The sequence below is a fragment of the Engystomops pustulosus genome, chromosome 7, assembly GCF_040894005.1.
Source record: "Engystomops pustulosus chromosome 7, aEngPut4.maternal, whole genome shotgun sequence".
In the NCBI taxonomy this organism is placed as follows: Eukaryota; Metazoa; Chordata; class Amphibia; order Anura; family Leptodactylidae; genus Engystomops; species Engystomops pustulosus.
In genome coordinates, this window is record NC_092417.1 from 38,966,383 (window position 1) to 38,979,976 (window position 13,594).

The 13,594-nt window shown below is 44.1% G+C and overlaps 1 protein-coding gene across 6 annotated transcripts in view; it reads right to left on the reverse strand.

The window, feature by feature from the left end:
• RALGAPA1 (Ral GTPase activating protein catalytic subunit alpha 1) overlaps window positions 1–11,308 on the reverse strand; it is a 130,605-nt gene extending 119,297 nt beyond the window's left edge. For 5 of the 6 annotated variants that reach the window (XM_072115528.1, XM_072115527.1, XM_072115525.1 and 2 more), the window contains exon 1: window positions 10,999–11,307. In XM_072115528.1, coding sequence (XP_071971629.1) covers window positions 10,999–11,104 — 106 coding nt within the window. In that variant the 5' untranslated portion in view covers window positions 11,105–11,307. Of the gene's footprint in view, window positions 1–10,998 lie in introns of all 6 variants that reach the window. The other variant, XM_072115523.1, reaches the window with a different exon arrangement.
• Between the last annotated feature and the right edge of the window lie 2,286 nt (window positions 11,309–13,594).

Sequence of the window (13,594 nt, forward strand, 5' to 3'; positions counted from 1 at the left end):
TAGCCGGGCTATATTACCGCTGGAGCCATGGGATGTGACAGACAAAAGGAACTTATTAGGAGACAGAACAGCAGCGAGGGGACAAAACCCTCCGTGCGATACTGATGGGAGTCAGACAGGTCACCCAACCCAAAGTGGATGGGACTAATAGGCTTCCACAGATGGCAGAGCTGCCATTAATAGGCCTATAGCTGCCTGGTCAACCACATGGCACCAGATAATCACTTTGTTTAACCCACCAACAGAATCCATCATGATAACCAAGGACACCTACTCATAGATCCAGGCACAGAGACTGTGGTAATCTTATTATATTTGCTGTCCATGGCCTCCTACATACTAAAATCAACATTTACTATTATGCTTATGAGTCTGAAGGGCTCTGGGGGCGATTCCAGAGTCCCTCATAATGCAGATTCACAGACTGTTACAATGAGCCAAAGGAGTCTCGCTCATCCTTCTGCCTGTGTAATCAAGCAGCAGCTGGACATGCAGGGGGGAGAGAAGACCTGCTCTGCTCATTGTAACAGCCTGTGAAGCTACAACTTAGCTAACCAAGGGTCTCTAGAAACAGCAGGATATATTTGTCTAGTTAAGCTCCTTTACACACATTTATGGTCAGTACAAGATTCATAGATCATGCAGCGTCCGGTTTCATGGACCAACCATAGTGCTGTGGACTGGACTCTGTGTATCATAGTGACGTATGATTCAATGTGTTTCTGCTTTTCTACAAAACAATAGCAACGTGCATTGTTATTGTGATGACAGCTCTATCGTTCCACGAGTAAGCAGGGATTCCATGCATCATATATCAGTATGGGTGCTGGGCTAAGCGTCTGACCCTCAACAATAGGATATTACTGACCTAACCCTTAGCTCGCTCATTCATATTAATAAGCTGGAAAACTGCGTTAAGTCCAGGAAGAATCTTAGTGAAACTGCTGTGGAAGGTATAAAGGAGAGATATATATATATATATATATATATATATATATATATATATATATATATATATATATATATATATATATATATATATATATATAGTCCCAAAGACTCTCCATGCATGTCAATGACAAGGCTGCCGGCTTCGCTACTTCCATTACTCCAAGTGACTTCACTAGAGATTCCAACCAAAGCTCAAGTATTCAAGCGGATCTCTGGGTCTCAGGATAGGTGCGGGTCGTACAGATAGGTCATAGATAGATGCAAAAACCCCTTCAAAACTGAAATGCACTTGAGTAAGATACATGGCTTTAAATAAATCATGAGCATCTCATTGCACTCCAAGCGCCTGTACAGCTAACACTATTCTACATAACATATAAGTAGCAGACATAGAAGGTAGGTAGTGTGTAGTACCTCTGCAGCCCTCTCCACATCTGTGCCTGCTCCTCTGTATTTGGCAGCTCTGTGTTACTTACTTACAGCTGTTATAGCTGACATAGAGGCACAAGGTGAGATCTGTGATGCCTCGAACCAGCAGCAAGTCTTAGCCTGTACGTTGTGGCTGCAGGTTTGCACAGATCATCTCATCATGGCGCCGTCCCTTTAATGTACAGGGCTTGGCAGCCGGTGCCGGATATGTACAGATCATATAGTAAATGTATTTTATAGGTGAAAAAAAAAAAGAGATAAAGATCAATGTGGTAGTGTTATAGTGCTACTCCTATATCAGGCAGCAAAGGAGGTATATTCAGGACATATAGCAGACATGTGGGATGGGCTACACTGGATCTTTAAAGCAAACCTGTTACAATTACTCATAGATCCAGGCACGGCGACTATGATAATCTTCTTATATTTGTTACCCACGGCCACCTTTCTTCTAAACTATATCAACTATAATTATGCTAATGATCATGAAGGGCTCTAGAGGTGTTACCAGGGCCCATCCACGCTGCAGATTCACAGGTTGTTACACTGCTAGCCCTAGCACTTCCCTAACACTGCCTGATGTTATCTCGCACAGTGGGAAAGGATAAGGGCTCCTGCACAGTGTAAGGCTGCGAGGCTGCAGCACAGAAGTGCTCCGGTAACACCCCCCCAGAGTCCTTGAGACCCATTAGCATAATTATAAAAGTTGGTTTTAGAAGGAAGGAGGCCTTGGATAACAAATATAAGATAATTACCACAGTAACAGTGCCTGGATCAAAAGTAAGGGAGAAGTGCTTTTTGAGGTCTGTATGCTACCTGTTTTATCGCAGATAAAACTGACCCATTGATTCCTATGGATCCGTTTACACATACGTGAGAAAAAAAATTGCGGCATGCACTATTTTTTTCTCACATGCAGAACACAGACCTCCATAGAAGTCAAGAGTTTGTATGTTCTCTCCGTGTTTGGTCGGGTTTCCTCCGGGTCCTCCGGTTTCCTCCCACACTCCAAAACATACTGGTAGGGCGATTAGATTGTGAGCCCCATTGAGGACAGGGACTGATTTGGCAAGCTCTGTGCAGCGCTGCGTAATCTATGTGCTATATAAATAAAGGAATTAATAATGGATCCACGAAAAAAAAACTACAACACACGGATAACATCCGTATGGGGTCCATTTTTTCCTCAAATGTTGGCAGGAAACCATCTGGGCAGAACAAAAAACAGATAACAAAATCATCTGTATTTTTGCAGATGTGACAAAAAAAAAAAACTATACAATACGGAGGTGAAAAAAAAAAAAAAAGATGCAGATACAATACTGAGTTAACTCAAACTCATCCGTCTGAATGAGCCCTAAGAGTCCATGGTGTAACCCACACTTGGAAAGCAAAGTGTTATTTTAACCATGAAGACACTATAGGACACTAAAGGGGAGATTTCTCAGAAGTGTCTGAGGTAAAACTGTTCTAACCAATCACAGCTGAGCTGTAACTTTATAAACAGCTTTGGGAAAATGAAAGCTGAGCTCTGATTTGTTGCTAGAAACTAGAACAGTTCTGCTCTCAGACACTTCTGATAAATATTCCCCCATGTCTTAACCCCTAGGCGCACCACGACGTTATACTACGTCCCCGGGGCTATATGCTTAGCGCACCGGGACGTAGTATAACGTCCAGCTTCTGGGACCGGCTCACGAACGGAGCCGGTACCAGAAGCAGCGGCTGTCAGCTGTCTATCACAGCTGACACCGCGCTGTAACACCCGCGATCGGAGCCGACTCCGATCGCGGGTGTTAACCCCTTACACGCCGCGGTCAAGCATGACCGCGGCGTGTAAGGGTGTTCCTGCTGTGGATCGGATCCCCCGTGCCGCTTACCGGGGGATCCGATCCTCTTCCGGGCAGCTCCGAGGACTGGCATGTGCCCCGGAGCTGCCCGGTCTCCATGGCAGCCAGACCCCTTCCGGGTCTGACTGCAAACTGTCTGAGCATGCGCAAGCTTGCTCAGACAGTTTACACTGCTCTACAATAAAATAGTATTGTAGAGCAGTGTATTGGACTTAAACCAGTGATCAGAGCATCACTGGTTTAAGTTCAAGTATGTAGAAGTAAAAATATGCAAAAACACTTAACACTACACATTATAATAAATAAAAAATAAATACTTAAAATATAAGCCCCTAAAATGTCACTTTCCCATAAAAAAAAACTTAATAAAGTATAAAAAACATAAAAACACAAAAAAAACCCGCATATTTGGTATTGCCGCGTCCGTAACAATCTGCATAATAAAACAGAATTGTTACTGGACCCGCACGGTAAACGCCGGAGGAAAAAAACGCAAAAAACGTTCCGAAAAAAGATAATTTTTAATTAATACCCTATAAAAAATGCTCTAAAAAGTGATTTAAAAAATGTTATGCACTCTAAAATAAGCCCACTAAAAAGAACAACTGTTCTCGCAAAAAATAAGCCCCTAACAAGATTTGTCAGCCAAAAAATAAAAAAGTTATGCATATAAAAAGATGGTGATGCTAAAATGAATAAGATTTTCTCCAAATTAGTTTTTATTCAGTACAATTGAATAAAATACACAAAACCCCCACATATTTGGTATCCCTGCGTCCGTAACAATCTGTATAATAAAACAGAATCGTTATTAGATCCGCAAAGTGAACCCCGTAAAAAACAACCTAAAAAAACTCTCTCTGAAAAAGATGATTTTTTATTAATGCCCTTTAAAAATGCTCTAAAAAAAGTGATTTAAAAAAGTTACGCAATCTAAAATAAGACCATTAAAAAGAGCAATCATTCTTGCATAAAATAAGCCCTTAAACAGATTTGTGAGGTGAAAAATAAAAAAGTTGTACATATGAAAGACGGTGATGCTAAAATTAACAACAATTTTGCCAAATTACTTTTTATTCAGTAAAAATGGTAAAAATTAAAAATATATATAAATGAAGTATTTTCATAATCGTGGCGACCCATAGAATAAAAATAATATACTATTTTTATGGTATGGTTAACGGCCAAAAAAAAAACCACATACAAATTTTCCTAAAAATTGATGATTTTCATTTCCTCCACCAACAAAGAGTTAATTAAATCTCACCAATTAGCTATAGATGCCCCAAAATTATGTATTAGAAAAGTGCATCTCATGTGGCAAAAGAAATAAGCCCCTATAGGTCCTCATTAAAAAAAAGAAAAAAATTATAGCCTGTACAATGTGACATAGCAAATCTGATCTGGATGGCGCCTCTTTCCCTTCTATGCCCGGCCGTGCGCCCATACAGCAGGTTACCACCACATATGGGGTATCCGTGTACTCGGGAGAAACTTTGTGGAGCCTTTTTTCATTTAATACATTTTAAATGTTTAATTTTCCACCCAAAATGAGTGTATTGTGAAAAAATATTACAATTTGCAGACTCCACCTCCGTTTTGTTTTAACCCCTATAAAACACGTAAAGGTTTAACAAACTTCTTAAAAGTGGTTTTTCATACGTTGAGGTGTGTAGTTTCCACAATGGGGTAATTTACGAGTCTCACTATTATTTAGGCCTCTCAGTGTCAATTAGAAGTTGAGCAGGTCCATCTAAATACGGGTTTTGGTGATTTTACAAAAAATGTGAAAAATGGCACCTAAATTCTGAGCCTCATAACATTCTAGTAAAATATGTGGAATCTTAAAAAACCATGCCAACATAAAGCAGACATTTGGGAAATGTAAGTTATGAATTTATTTGGGTGCTATGACTATCTGCATCAAAAGTAGAGAATTTAGAACGTTGAAAATAAAGAATTTTAAAAAATTTTTGCCAAATTTTGTTTTTTTTCATAACTAAACGCAAAAGATTTCATCCAAATTTTTAAACTAATTTGAAGTACAATGTGTCACGAGAAAACAATCTCAAAATCCCCTGGATATCTCATAGCGTTCCCACGCTATAACCACTTATAGTGACACAGGCCAGATATGAAAAATGGGGCCGCGTCCTTTAGGCCAAAATAGGCTGAGTCCCGTAGGGGTTAAGCTATGTTTGCTGTATTTCTGTTTATTTCTTCATTTTTGTGTATGTTTTTTTTTTATACCGGGGTGAATAAACAGAAATCTGATGCTAGTGTGAACGAAGCCTTATACATCAATATAGAAGTACCCTATTACACAGATGCCATTTTCTGCCCCCCTCAGGACATGAATGGAACTGCAGCTCTATATCTATTCTATAGCAGCCCAGGCAAAAGGTCTAGATATTCCCAGAACGCCCCTTTAAGGCTTTGGTCCGTCTATTACACTGTTCTCAGTAATGATATTTTTAGATCACATATAAATATCCAGAGGTTTATATACTTTGGAATGGCGCCACAAAGCACAGAACCTTCTTCCAAAAATCCTCCGGCTACGGCTATGGATCCTGTTGAAAGCTCAGGAATAAAATCCTGGGATTTCTTCATCAAACGCTATAAAATCCAGTCCTTGGAAACTATTCAAAAGAGGACAATTATCAAAATTAAAAGACATGGCGGATGTGCACAACACGCGGCTTCATCCCAAGCCTAATACTACACGGAATCCCCGGATTTCTAATGTAAATCCCGGACAAGAGGTGAAGTCCAACAAGTGTAGGCTATTATTAGAAGTCAGGGAGAATTCCTATATGGACAATCAGAAGTGTAAGGAATTCTCTTAATTCCACTATGCCGAGCACTTAACCCCTCCAGGCCAGGGACCTAGCAGACATTTTGCCAAGATTCTGACTATAGCAGAAATCAGGTGCATTTTTGTTGAAAAACAGAACTGCAAATAAAGATCAGGAGCAGAAAGGAGTAAATACCGAGGGGAAGGACTAGGACCACATTATACCTCACTAAACTACAAGTCCACTCAGCTAGGCTATGAAATCTCCTTTCCAGAATCCCCTCTATTATGTGAAATCTCGCCTAAAGTCAGGCAAATTTGACTCCTCTCATCCCATAAGATGAGTGACGTTTAGTGGTTGCAGGTGGAGTGTCACTTCTTCTAGTGCCCTATTTTCTGTTCTATAGGACCTAGAAACAGGCTACTGGTGTCATATTAAAGATAAGGATCTCATCTTTCAGATCACATGAGGATTAGGCTTCTGTGAGCTACAGAACTGGCCATACATGTAGAGGAAACTGGATTTTATCTGCAGCTTGTATTTCCAACTATGTATTTAGCTGGTTCTGGTTGTATCCCTGGTTCTGTAGCTCACAGAACCATAAGCCTGAAGGGTTCCAAAATATGAGATTCGTATCTTTAATATGATACAAACTGTATGTTTCTAGGTGCTATAGAACAGAAGATTGTGGCTTCTGAAGTAACACTCCCCTGCGACCACTATCATTCCAATTATTCTTCTACCTGATGGGGGTTGTGGGGTAAAATCTGGTGACACATGACCTTTGCAATAATTCTGATTCTAATTCTGTTGCCCGATTCTGTGGTTCCACTTGCTAAATGGCAGCAACTCTGTACAAAAGGATGAAACCCTCATGTCAGGTACATGGCGACTTTGTGTGACACAAGGAGCTCCGGCGACTACTCCACAACACAAAAGGAAAATATGTTGCGAAAAATTGTCAGAAGGAGCCTCCTCCATCGCCGCTCCAGACCCACATTCCTCAGCATTTAGCAGAACTCCTCAAAGTTTACACACAAATAAAAGTAGTAGTGGCTGTTCACACCAGATGGAGAAGGTTTTTGCCTATTCCTGGGCTGAAACACTGGAAAAACATGCCGAGCGAGACTGGACAAGAAACACAGACACAGAGTTGTAGGGGGAGATGTACCACGGCTTTTATGCCAGTTTTCTGGGGTAGAAACAGTAAAATAATCGCAAATTATTACAACAGAGTCAAACAGGGGTTAAAGAGATAATGTATGAAGATATAATATCATGAGCAGATAGATCATAACCGCCAGGAAATGCAACATGTCTACAAGCACAAAGAGGAAGCGTCCGATGAAGATGTGATAAGATTGTGCTGCAGTCCGGGGGGCTGTGTGGTGGATGGGGGGCCGCTCTGCTGCGGATGATAAATATTTACTGCTGTGTGTGAGGATGGAGCAGATCCGGCTGCACATTTTCCTTTGTGTGCTAATAATATTTAAGAGAGATCTGGGACTGAAGCCAAGCTGGTAGCGAGGAATACGGAGGAGGCAGCGGCGCTATATACAGGGAGCTCTGCAGAATACAAGGAGGGGGATTACTATAAAAGGGGTTGTCCAGCCAAACACATTACTGCTAGGATGCAAAACAGGATATGGGACGATTACTGATCAACATGGATCTGACAACTTGTATATACACAGCTCACGAGAGCGGGCCCCCCCACGTCGCAGCGCAAGGGGCACCCCCCCCCCACGTCACAGCACAAGAGCGCACCCCCCCCCCGTAGCACAGCGCAAGAGCGAACCCCCCCCCCCCGTGTCACAGCTCAAGAGCGCACCCCCCCATTTCACAGCGCAAGAGCGCACTTCGCCCCCCCCCCCGTGTCACAGCGCAAGAGCGCACCCCTCCCACACACACACCTAACAGCGCAAGAGGGCACCCTCCCCCATGTCAAAGCGCAAGAAGGCACCCACCACATATGAAACAGCACAAGAGTGCACCCCCCCGTATGAAACAGCCCAAGAGCGCATCTCCCCCACACACACACACCTCACAGCGTAAGATGGCACTGCTGTCAAAGCACAAAAACGGGATTGAATTAATGGGTGGAGCGGCAGGGTGAGCAGGCCTCCTCACTCTCCATTAGGGATTTGTCTAAAATTGCAGAGCATGGCGCTCAGGTATCTCCCGGCTCCCACTTACTCCAGTATTCATGCCTATTTCCAGCACTCCCATAATACTGAATGCAATGGCAGCACTCATACTCAACCTGACGCTCCATCATTGAGCCGATTGGGACCCCACTTCTCAAACACTGTGGCGGTCTGCTTTTGTAATAGGTCTGGGCCCCTCCCTAGCAAAAGAAAATCCCAGATCTCCCCCTATAACAGACCGGCACTATAAAATTGTTGCTGAATCTGTCTTGCTCAGCTGGACAGACTTGACATCACATAGGTATCTGATTACATTGAAGTCTATGAAACAGAGAGAGAAGAGAAATCATAGCAGCTACTCTGCCCCCCATCAGATGTAAGACCACTGAGAATTACAGACAGACCAAGGACTCTTATGAAAAGTTTCTTAGAAAAAAATTAAAGTTTGTCAACAAAGTTTTCCTTAGCCCACAGCGGATCGGCCAGGTACAGGGCGTGTGTCTGATAATAACACTACACGGCTCAAATACTATTTGTACACTCCACAAAAATATCCTTCACGGCACCTTCAAGGTCAGTGTCAGGTTTAAAGGAACAGCGTGGAGGAAAAGTGGAAAAATTCCAGGAGCAAATGTGTTCTTTTCAATCCCTAAGGAATCCATAATGAAGGAGCACAGAATAGGGAAACCTCTGAGATACCTGCACTGTAACCTGCAGTAACTCACAGTATATCCGGCACATAAGTGACACGTCCCTCATTAAAGGGATCTTCCTACAACACTGGAGCCAAATGACGATTCTCAACTGCACATAGGAGCTTCCTTTATCTGGTACATACAGGGAATTTTTCAATCCCCCCATTCTCCTGATTTATGGAGGTTCCTGGAGTCAGACAAGGGATCTGACTTTTATTCCCCATTTACAGGACAGGGCATATGTCCCTCTGGTGGGGCAAACCCTTTAAGTAAAAGTGTACTTGAGGACAGCTAATTGTATGATCCACAATATGTGACAGGGTCCTGTACATTCAATCTACACTCCAGGCAGTGACGTGTATGTGGGGATCAGTCATGTATCAGTCCAGTACAGAAGCCTCCGCTATTCGGGTTATAGGACCGGCTGGTCCAGATGTCACATACAGATAATGGCACTTTGTTCTCCCTCTTGTCATAACAATTCTGTGGTTTATGTGGGAGATGACGACATTACATCGCCACATTCCTGGTTACCTTAGGTGGAACCTTAAATGGAGATTGGGATTAAATAGAGAACATGAGACAATGACATTATCTACCGGCTAAAGAGAAATACTGCCAGGCCGGGGATACACCTCAATACTGTCCCTACTGCCTAGCCAAACGTGACCCAGACACACGGTAACGTTCAATGGGCAACAATTGGCACAGGAGAACAACAGCGTACTCAGCGACATCAGAGAAGGGGGGCATCACGTCCGCCCCAGCCACACCACAGAAGGGGGGCATCACGCTCTCCCCAGCCACATCACAGAAGGGGGGCATCACGCCCTCCCCCCCCAACGATCAGAGAAGGGGGGCATCACGCCCTCCCCCCCCAACGATCAGAGAAGGGGGGCATCACGCCCTCCCCCCCAACGATCAGAGAAGGGGGGCATCAGGCCGGCCCCAACGATCAGAGAAGGGGGGCATCAGGCCGGCCCCAACGATCAGAGAAGGGGGGCATCAGGCCGGCCCCAACGATCAGAGAAGGGGGGCATCAGGCCGGCCCCAACGATCAGAGAAGGGGGGCATCAGGCCGGCCCCAACGATCAGAGAAGGGGGGCATCAGGCCGGCCCCAACGATCAGAGAAGGGGGGCATCAGGCCGGCCCCAGCAACATCAGCGAAGGGGGGCATCACGCCCGCCCAGAGAAGGAATATAGCAGAGAAATGGGACATAACAGCCAGAGACAACATAATAAAGGGACATAACACCGGCTGACACTGAGTAGAAGCACAAAGTGCCCAGCAACATCACAATAGGATATTGCTCTCAGCAACATCAGAGAAGGGGGCATTATAATAGAGCAACAAAGTGCCAATGATGCCACAGAAGAGGGACAATGTCACATCACAGCATTAGAACAAGGCGCCCAGTGAGGTCACATTACAGCAATAAATGAAACACCGAGGCACAACAGTGACATCAGAGTAGAGGAATGACACATCCAGTGATGTCACAGGAGAGGACATAATAACTTCTGCTCCCTACACAACAGTAATAACATTTTTCACAAGAAATCTCCACATTGCAGGATATGGTCACTGTGATGGACTCCAAGTGATCAGACGCATCACCGATCCTTGTTATGGAGGGACATCACCATCTCTACGAGGTACAGAGAAGTGAATGGGCTGAGGTGGGGCCCCCCAGTCACAGATGGTACGATAAGCGGAGTATTACAGAGATAAGCGGCAACACACCTCCCTCTACACATACAGAACATCCACACAACTGGGCCCCTAATGTAGACATAGACCCCACAGCAGTACTGGGGTGACAGCATCTATTATGCCCAGCAGTAGTCTCTATTACTCTGGCGTTTGACTACTACTGTCTATCCTTCGAGGGACGTTCCACACATCATAACATCAAACTAAACTGAAAATGAAACCTTCATTTTATATATTTGTAACACTTTTAGATTTTTTTTTTCTTTAAAAAAGAGCAATATCTGGATTCTTTAAATGTGTCTGCTGCCCCCTCCTCAGTCCCGAGATGAGCAGAGGCCCCAGGGGCAGTAGCAGGCCCCCCCACCCACCACCTCAGTAGTCTCCCCTCCCTGCACCCATCCCCAACTTCTCACCGATGACGACCCTCAGATGCTTCAGTCGGGTCAGCACATCCTTTTTGGGGTCCAGCACTTTTTGGGTTGATTTCTTCACATCCCCGTGAGTCTTTTTAGAGAACATCCCGGATGAGGGGAGGGGGAGGATCCCCCCGGCTCACCCGCGGGCGTCTCTCCGCAGGCAGCGGGTGAGGGATAGCCGAGATCCGGACACGGACTGCCCCGGTCCCAGGGATGTGATGGGAGGGGTGCGGGTCTCCCCGCTCTGACAGCAGCAGGTTACACTGCTACATCCAACATGGCCGCCCCCGTCTGACTCCAGCATAACAAAGCAATCGAGCGCCGAGCAATGCACCGCTCACGCCTGCCACCTAGTGTCCCAAGTACATTCCTGCAGAGGAGTAGTGATGGGAAGTCCGGCTCTTCTTAGGCCGGTTTCCCACGTGCCGTTTTCGTCGCGTTTTTAAACGCATCCAAAACAGAAGTGGGATGGGGTTTGGCCAAAACGAATATGCGTTAGCAATGAAACGCGTGTGAAACACATATGCGTTTTGGACACACCCCCTCCCACTTGTGTTTTGGACGCGTTTAGAATGGTCGGTGTAAGCTGTAAGTACTGAGCACCAGCTCAGGGTGAGCTGGTGCCGGTACTTACTTTCGTTAGTGTTATAAACCGCGGTATCGCGGTTTTAACACTTTTTAAACTTTAGAGCAGAAGGGGCTTCGGCGCTGCGTGCGCACGATATTGTGTGCGCCTACATAGGAAATAGCGGAGATGTTGCGCGCGCACGGTCGCGCGCAGCGCCGAAGTCCCTTCTGCTCTAAAGTTTAAAAAGTGTTAAAACCGCGATACTGCGGTTTATAACACTAACGAAAGTAAGTACCGGCACCGGCTCACCCTGAGCTGGTGCTCAGTACTTACAGCTTACACCGACCATTCTAAATGGTAGGTTTCCTTTAACCTGAATCATTAGGCTCCGCTCTTCTGTCTCCTGAACGGCCCCCTATTACATATGTAATAGGCCTCAGAGCAGCCAGTCACCCCACTCCACTTATAACCCCATTTTATGTTCTGTTTAGGCAGAGATGCAGGGTTTTTTTTACAGAAAAAATGACGATGGCTGCAGTACTTTTTCTCCGTTTGGAAAAAATCACGTGGATAATGGATCACTTAAAATTTATATTGATGTCAATGTTACGTTAAACCTCCATTCTTTTTTAACGGACATAAGGAGCGGTAGTGTGAATTTGGCATGCGTTAACACTGGGTAAATACAATGATAACACTGAGCAATAAATATTTTATTTATAATGTGTTAAATGAAACTTGTAAGTGATCATTCAGATGGGCATGTAAATTGTGTGTCCACAAAAATTGCGGACGTGTGCAGTATCCGCATCCGTTTTTTCACATCAATATGTCATCTGTTTTTTTTCCCACCGGCAAAACAGATGGGATTTACAAGGTCGGATTAAGGTTGGTGGGGGCCCCTGAGCACAAAATCTGGTGGGGGCCCCATTGAATGTAGTCCAGACAGGGAACAGCAATCGCTTTATACTGCTCCCCAACAATAACTATATACAGCCTCCCCAGTAATCACTATATATAGCCCCTAGTAATCACTGTGTACAGCCCCCAGCAATCACTATATACAGCTCCCCCAGTAATCACTATATACAGCACCCAGCAATAACTATATACAGCCCGAGTAATCACTATATACAGCTCCCCCAGCAGTCACTATATACAGCTCCCCCAGCAGTCACTATATACAGCTCACGCAGCAATCACTATATACCGCTCCCCCAGCAATCACTTTATACATCACCCCCAGCAATCACTATATACAGCTCCCCCAGCAATCACTATATACAGCCCCCCAGTAATCACTATATACAGCCCCCCCAGCAATCACTATATAAAGCCCCCCCCAACATTACCTATATACAGTCCCCCAGCATTAACTACATACAGTGCCCTGTAATAATTATATACAGCCCAAAATAATAACTATATACAGACTACCATTATAACTAAATACAGACCTCTGTAATAATTATATATAGCCCAAAATAATAACTTTACACAGCCTCCCATAATAACTATATACAGTCCCCCTATAACTATATACAGCCACGCTATAAATTTACAGTCCCCTGTAATAACTATATACAGCCCCCTGTAATAACTATATACAGCCCCCTTTAATAACTATATACAGCCCCCTATAATAACTATATACAGCCTCCCTATAATAACAATATACAGCCCCCTATAATAACCATATACAGCCTCCCATTATAACTTTATACAGCCCCCTATTATAATTATGTACAGTCCCCCTATAACTATATAAAGCCCCCTATAATAACTATATACAGCCTCCCATAATAACTATATACAGTTCCCCTAACCATATACAGCCCTCTGTAATAACTATATACAGCCCCCTGTAATAACTATATACAGCCCCCTGTAATGACTATATACAGCCCCTGTAACTATATACAGCCTCCCTATAACTATAAACAGCCCCCTATAATAACTATATCCACCCCTATCATAACTATATACAGCCTCCCTATAAATATATACAATCCCCTTATAACTATA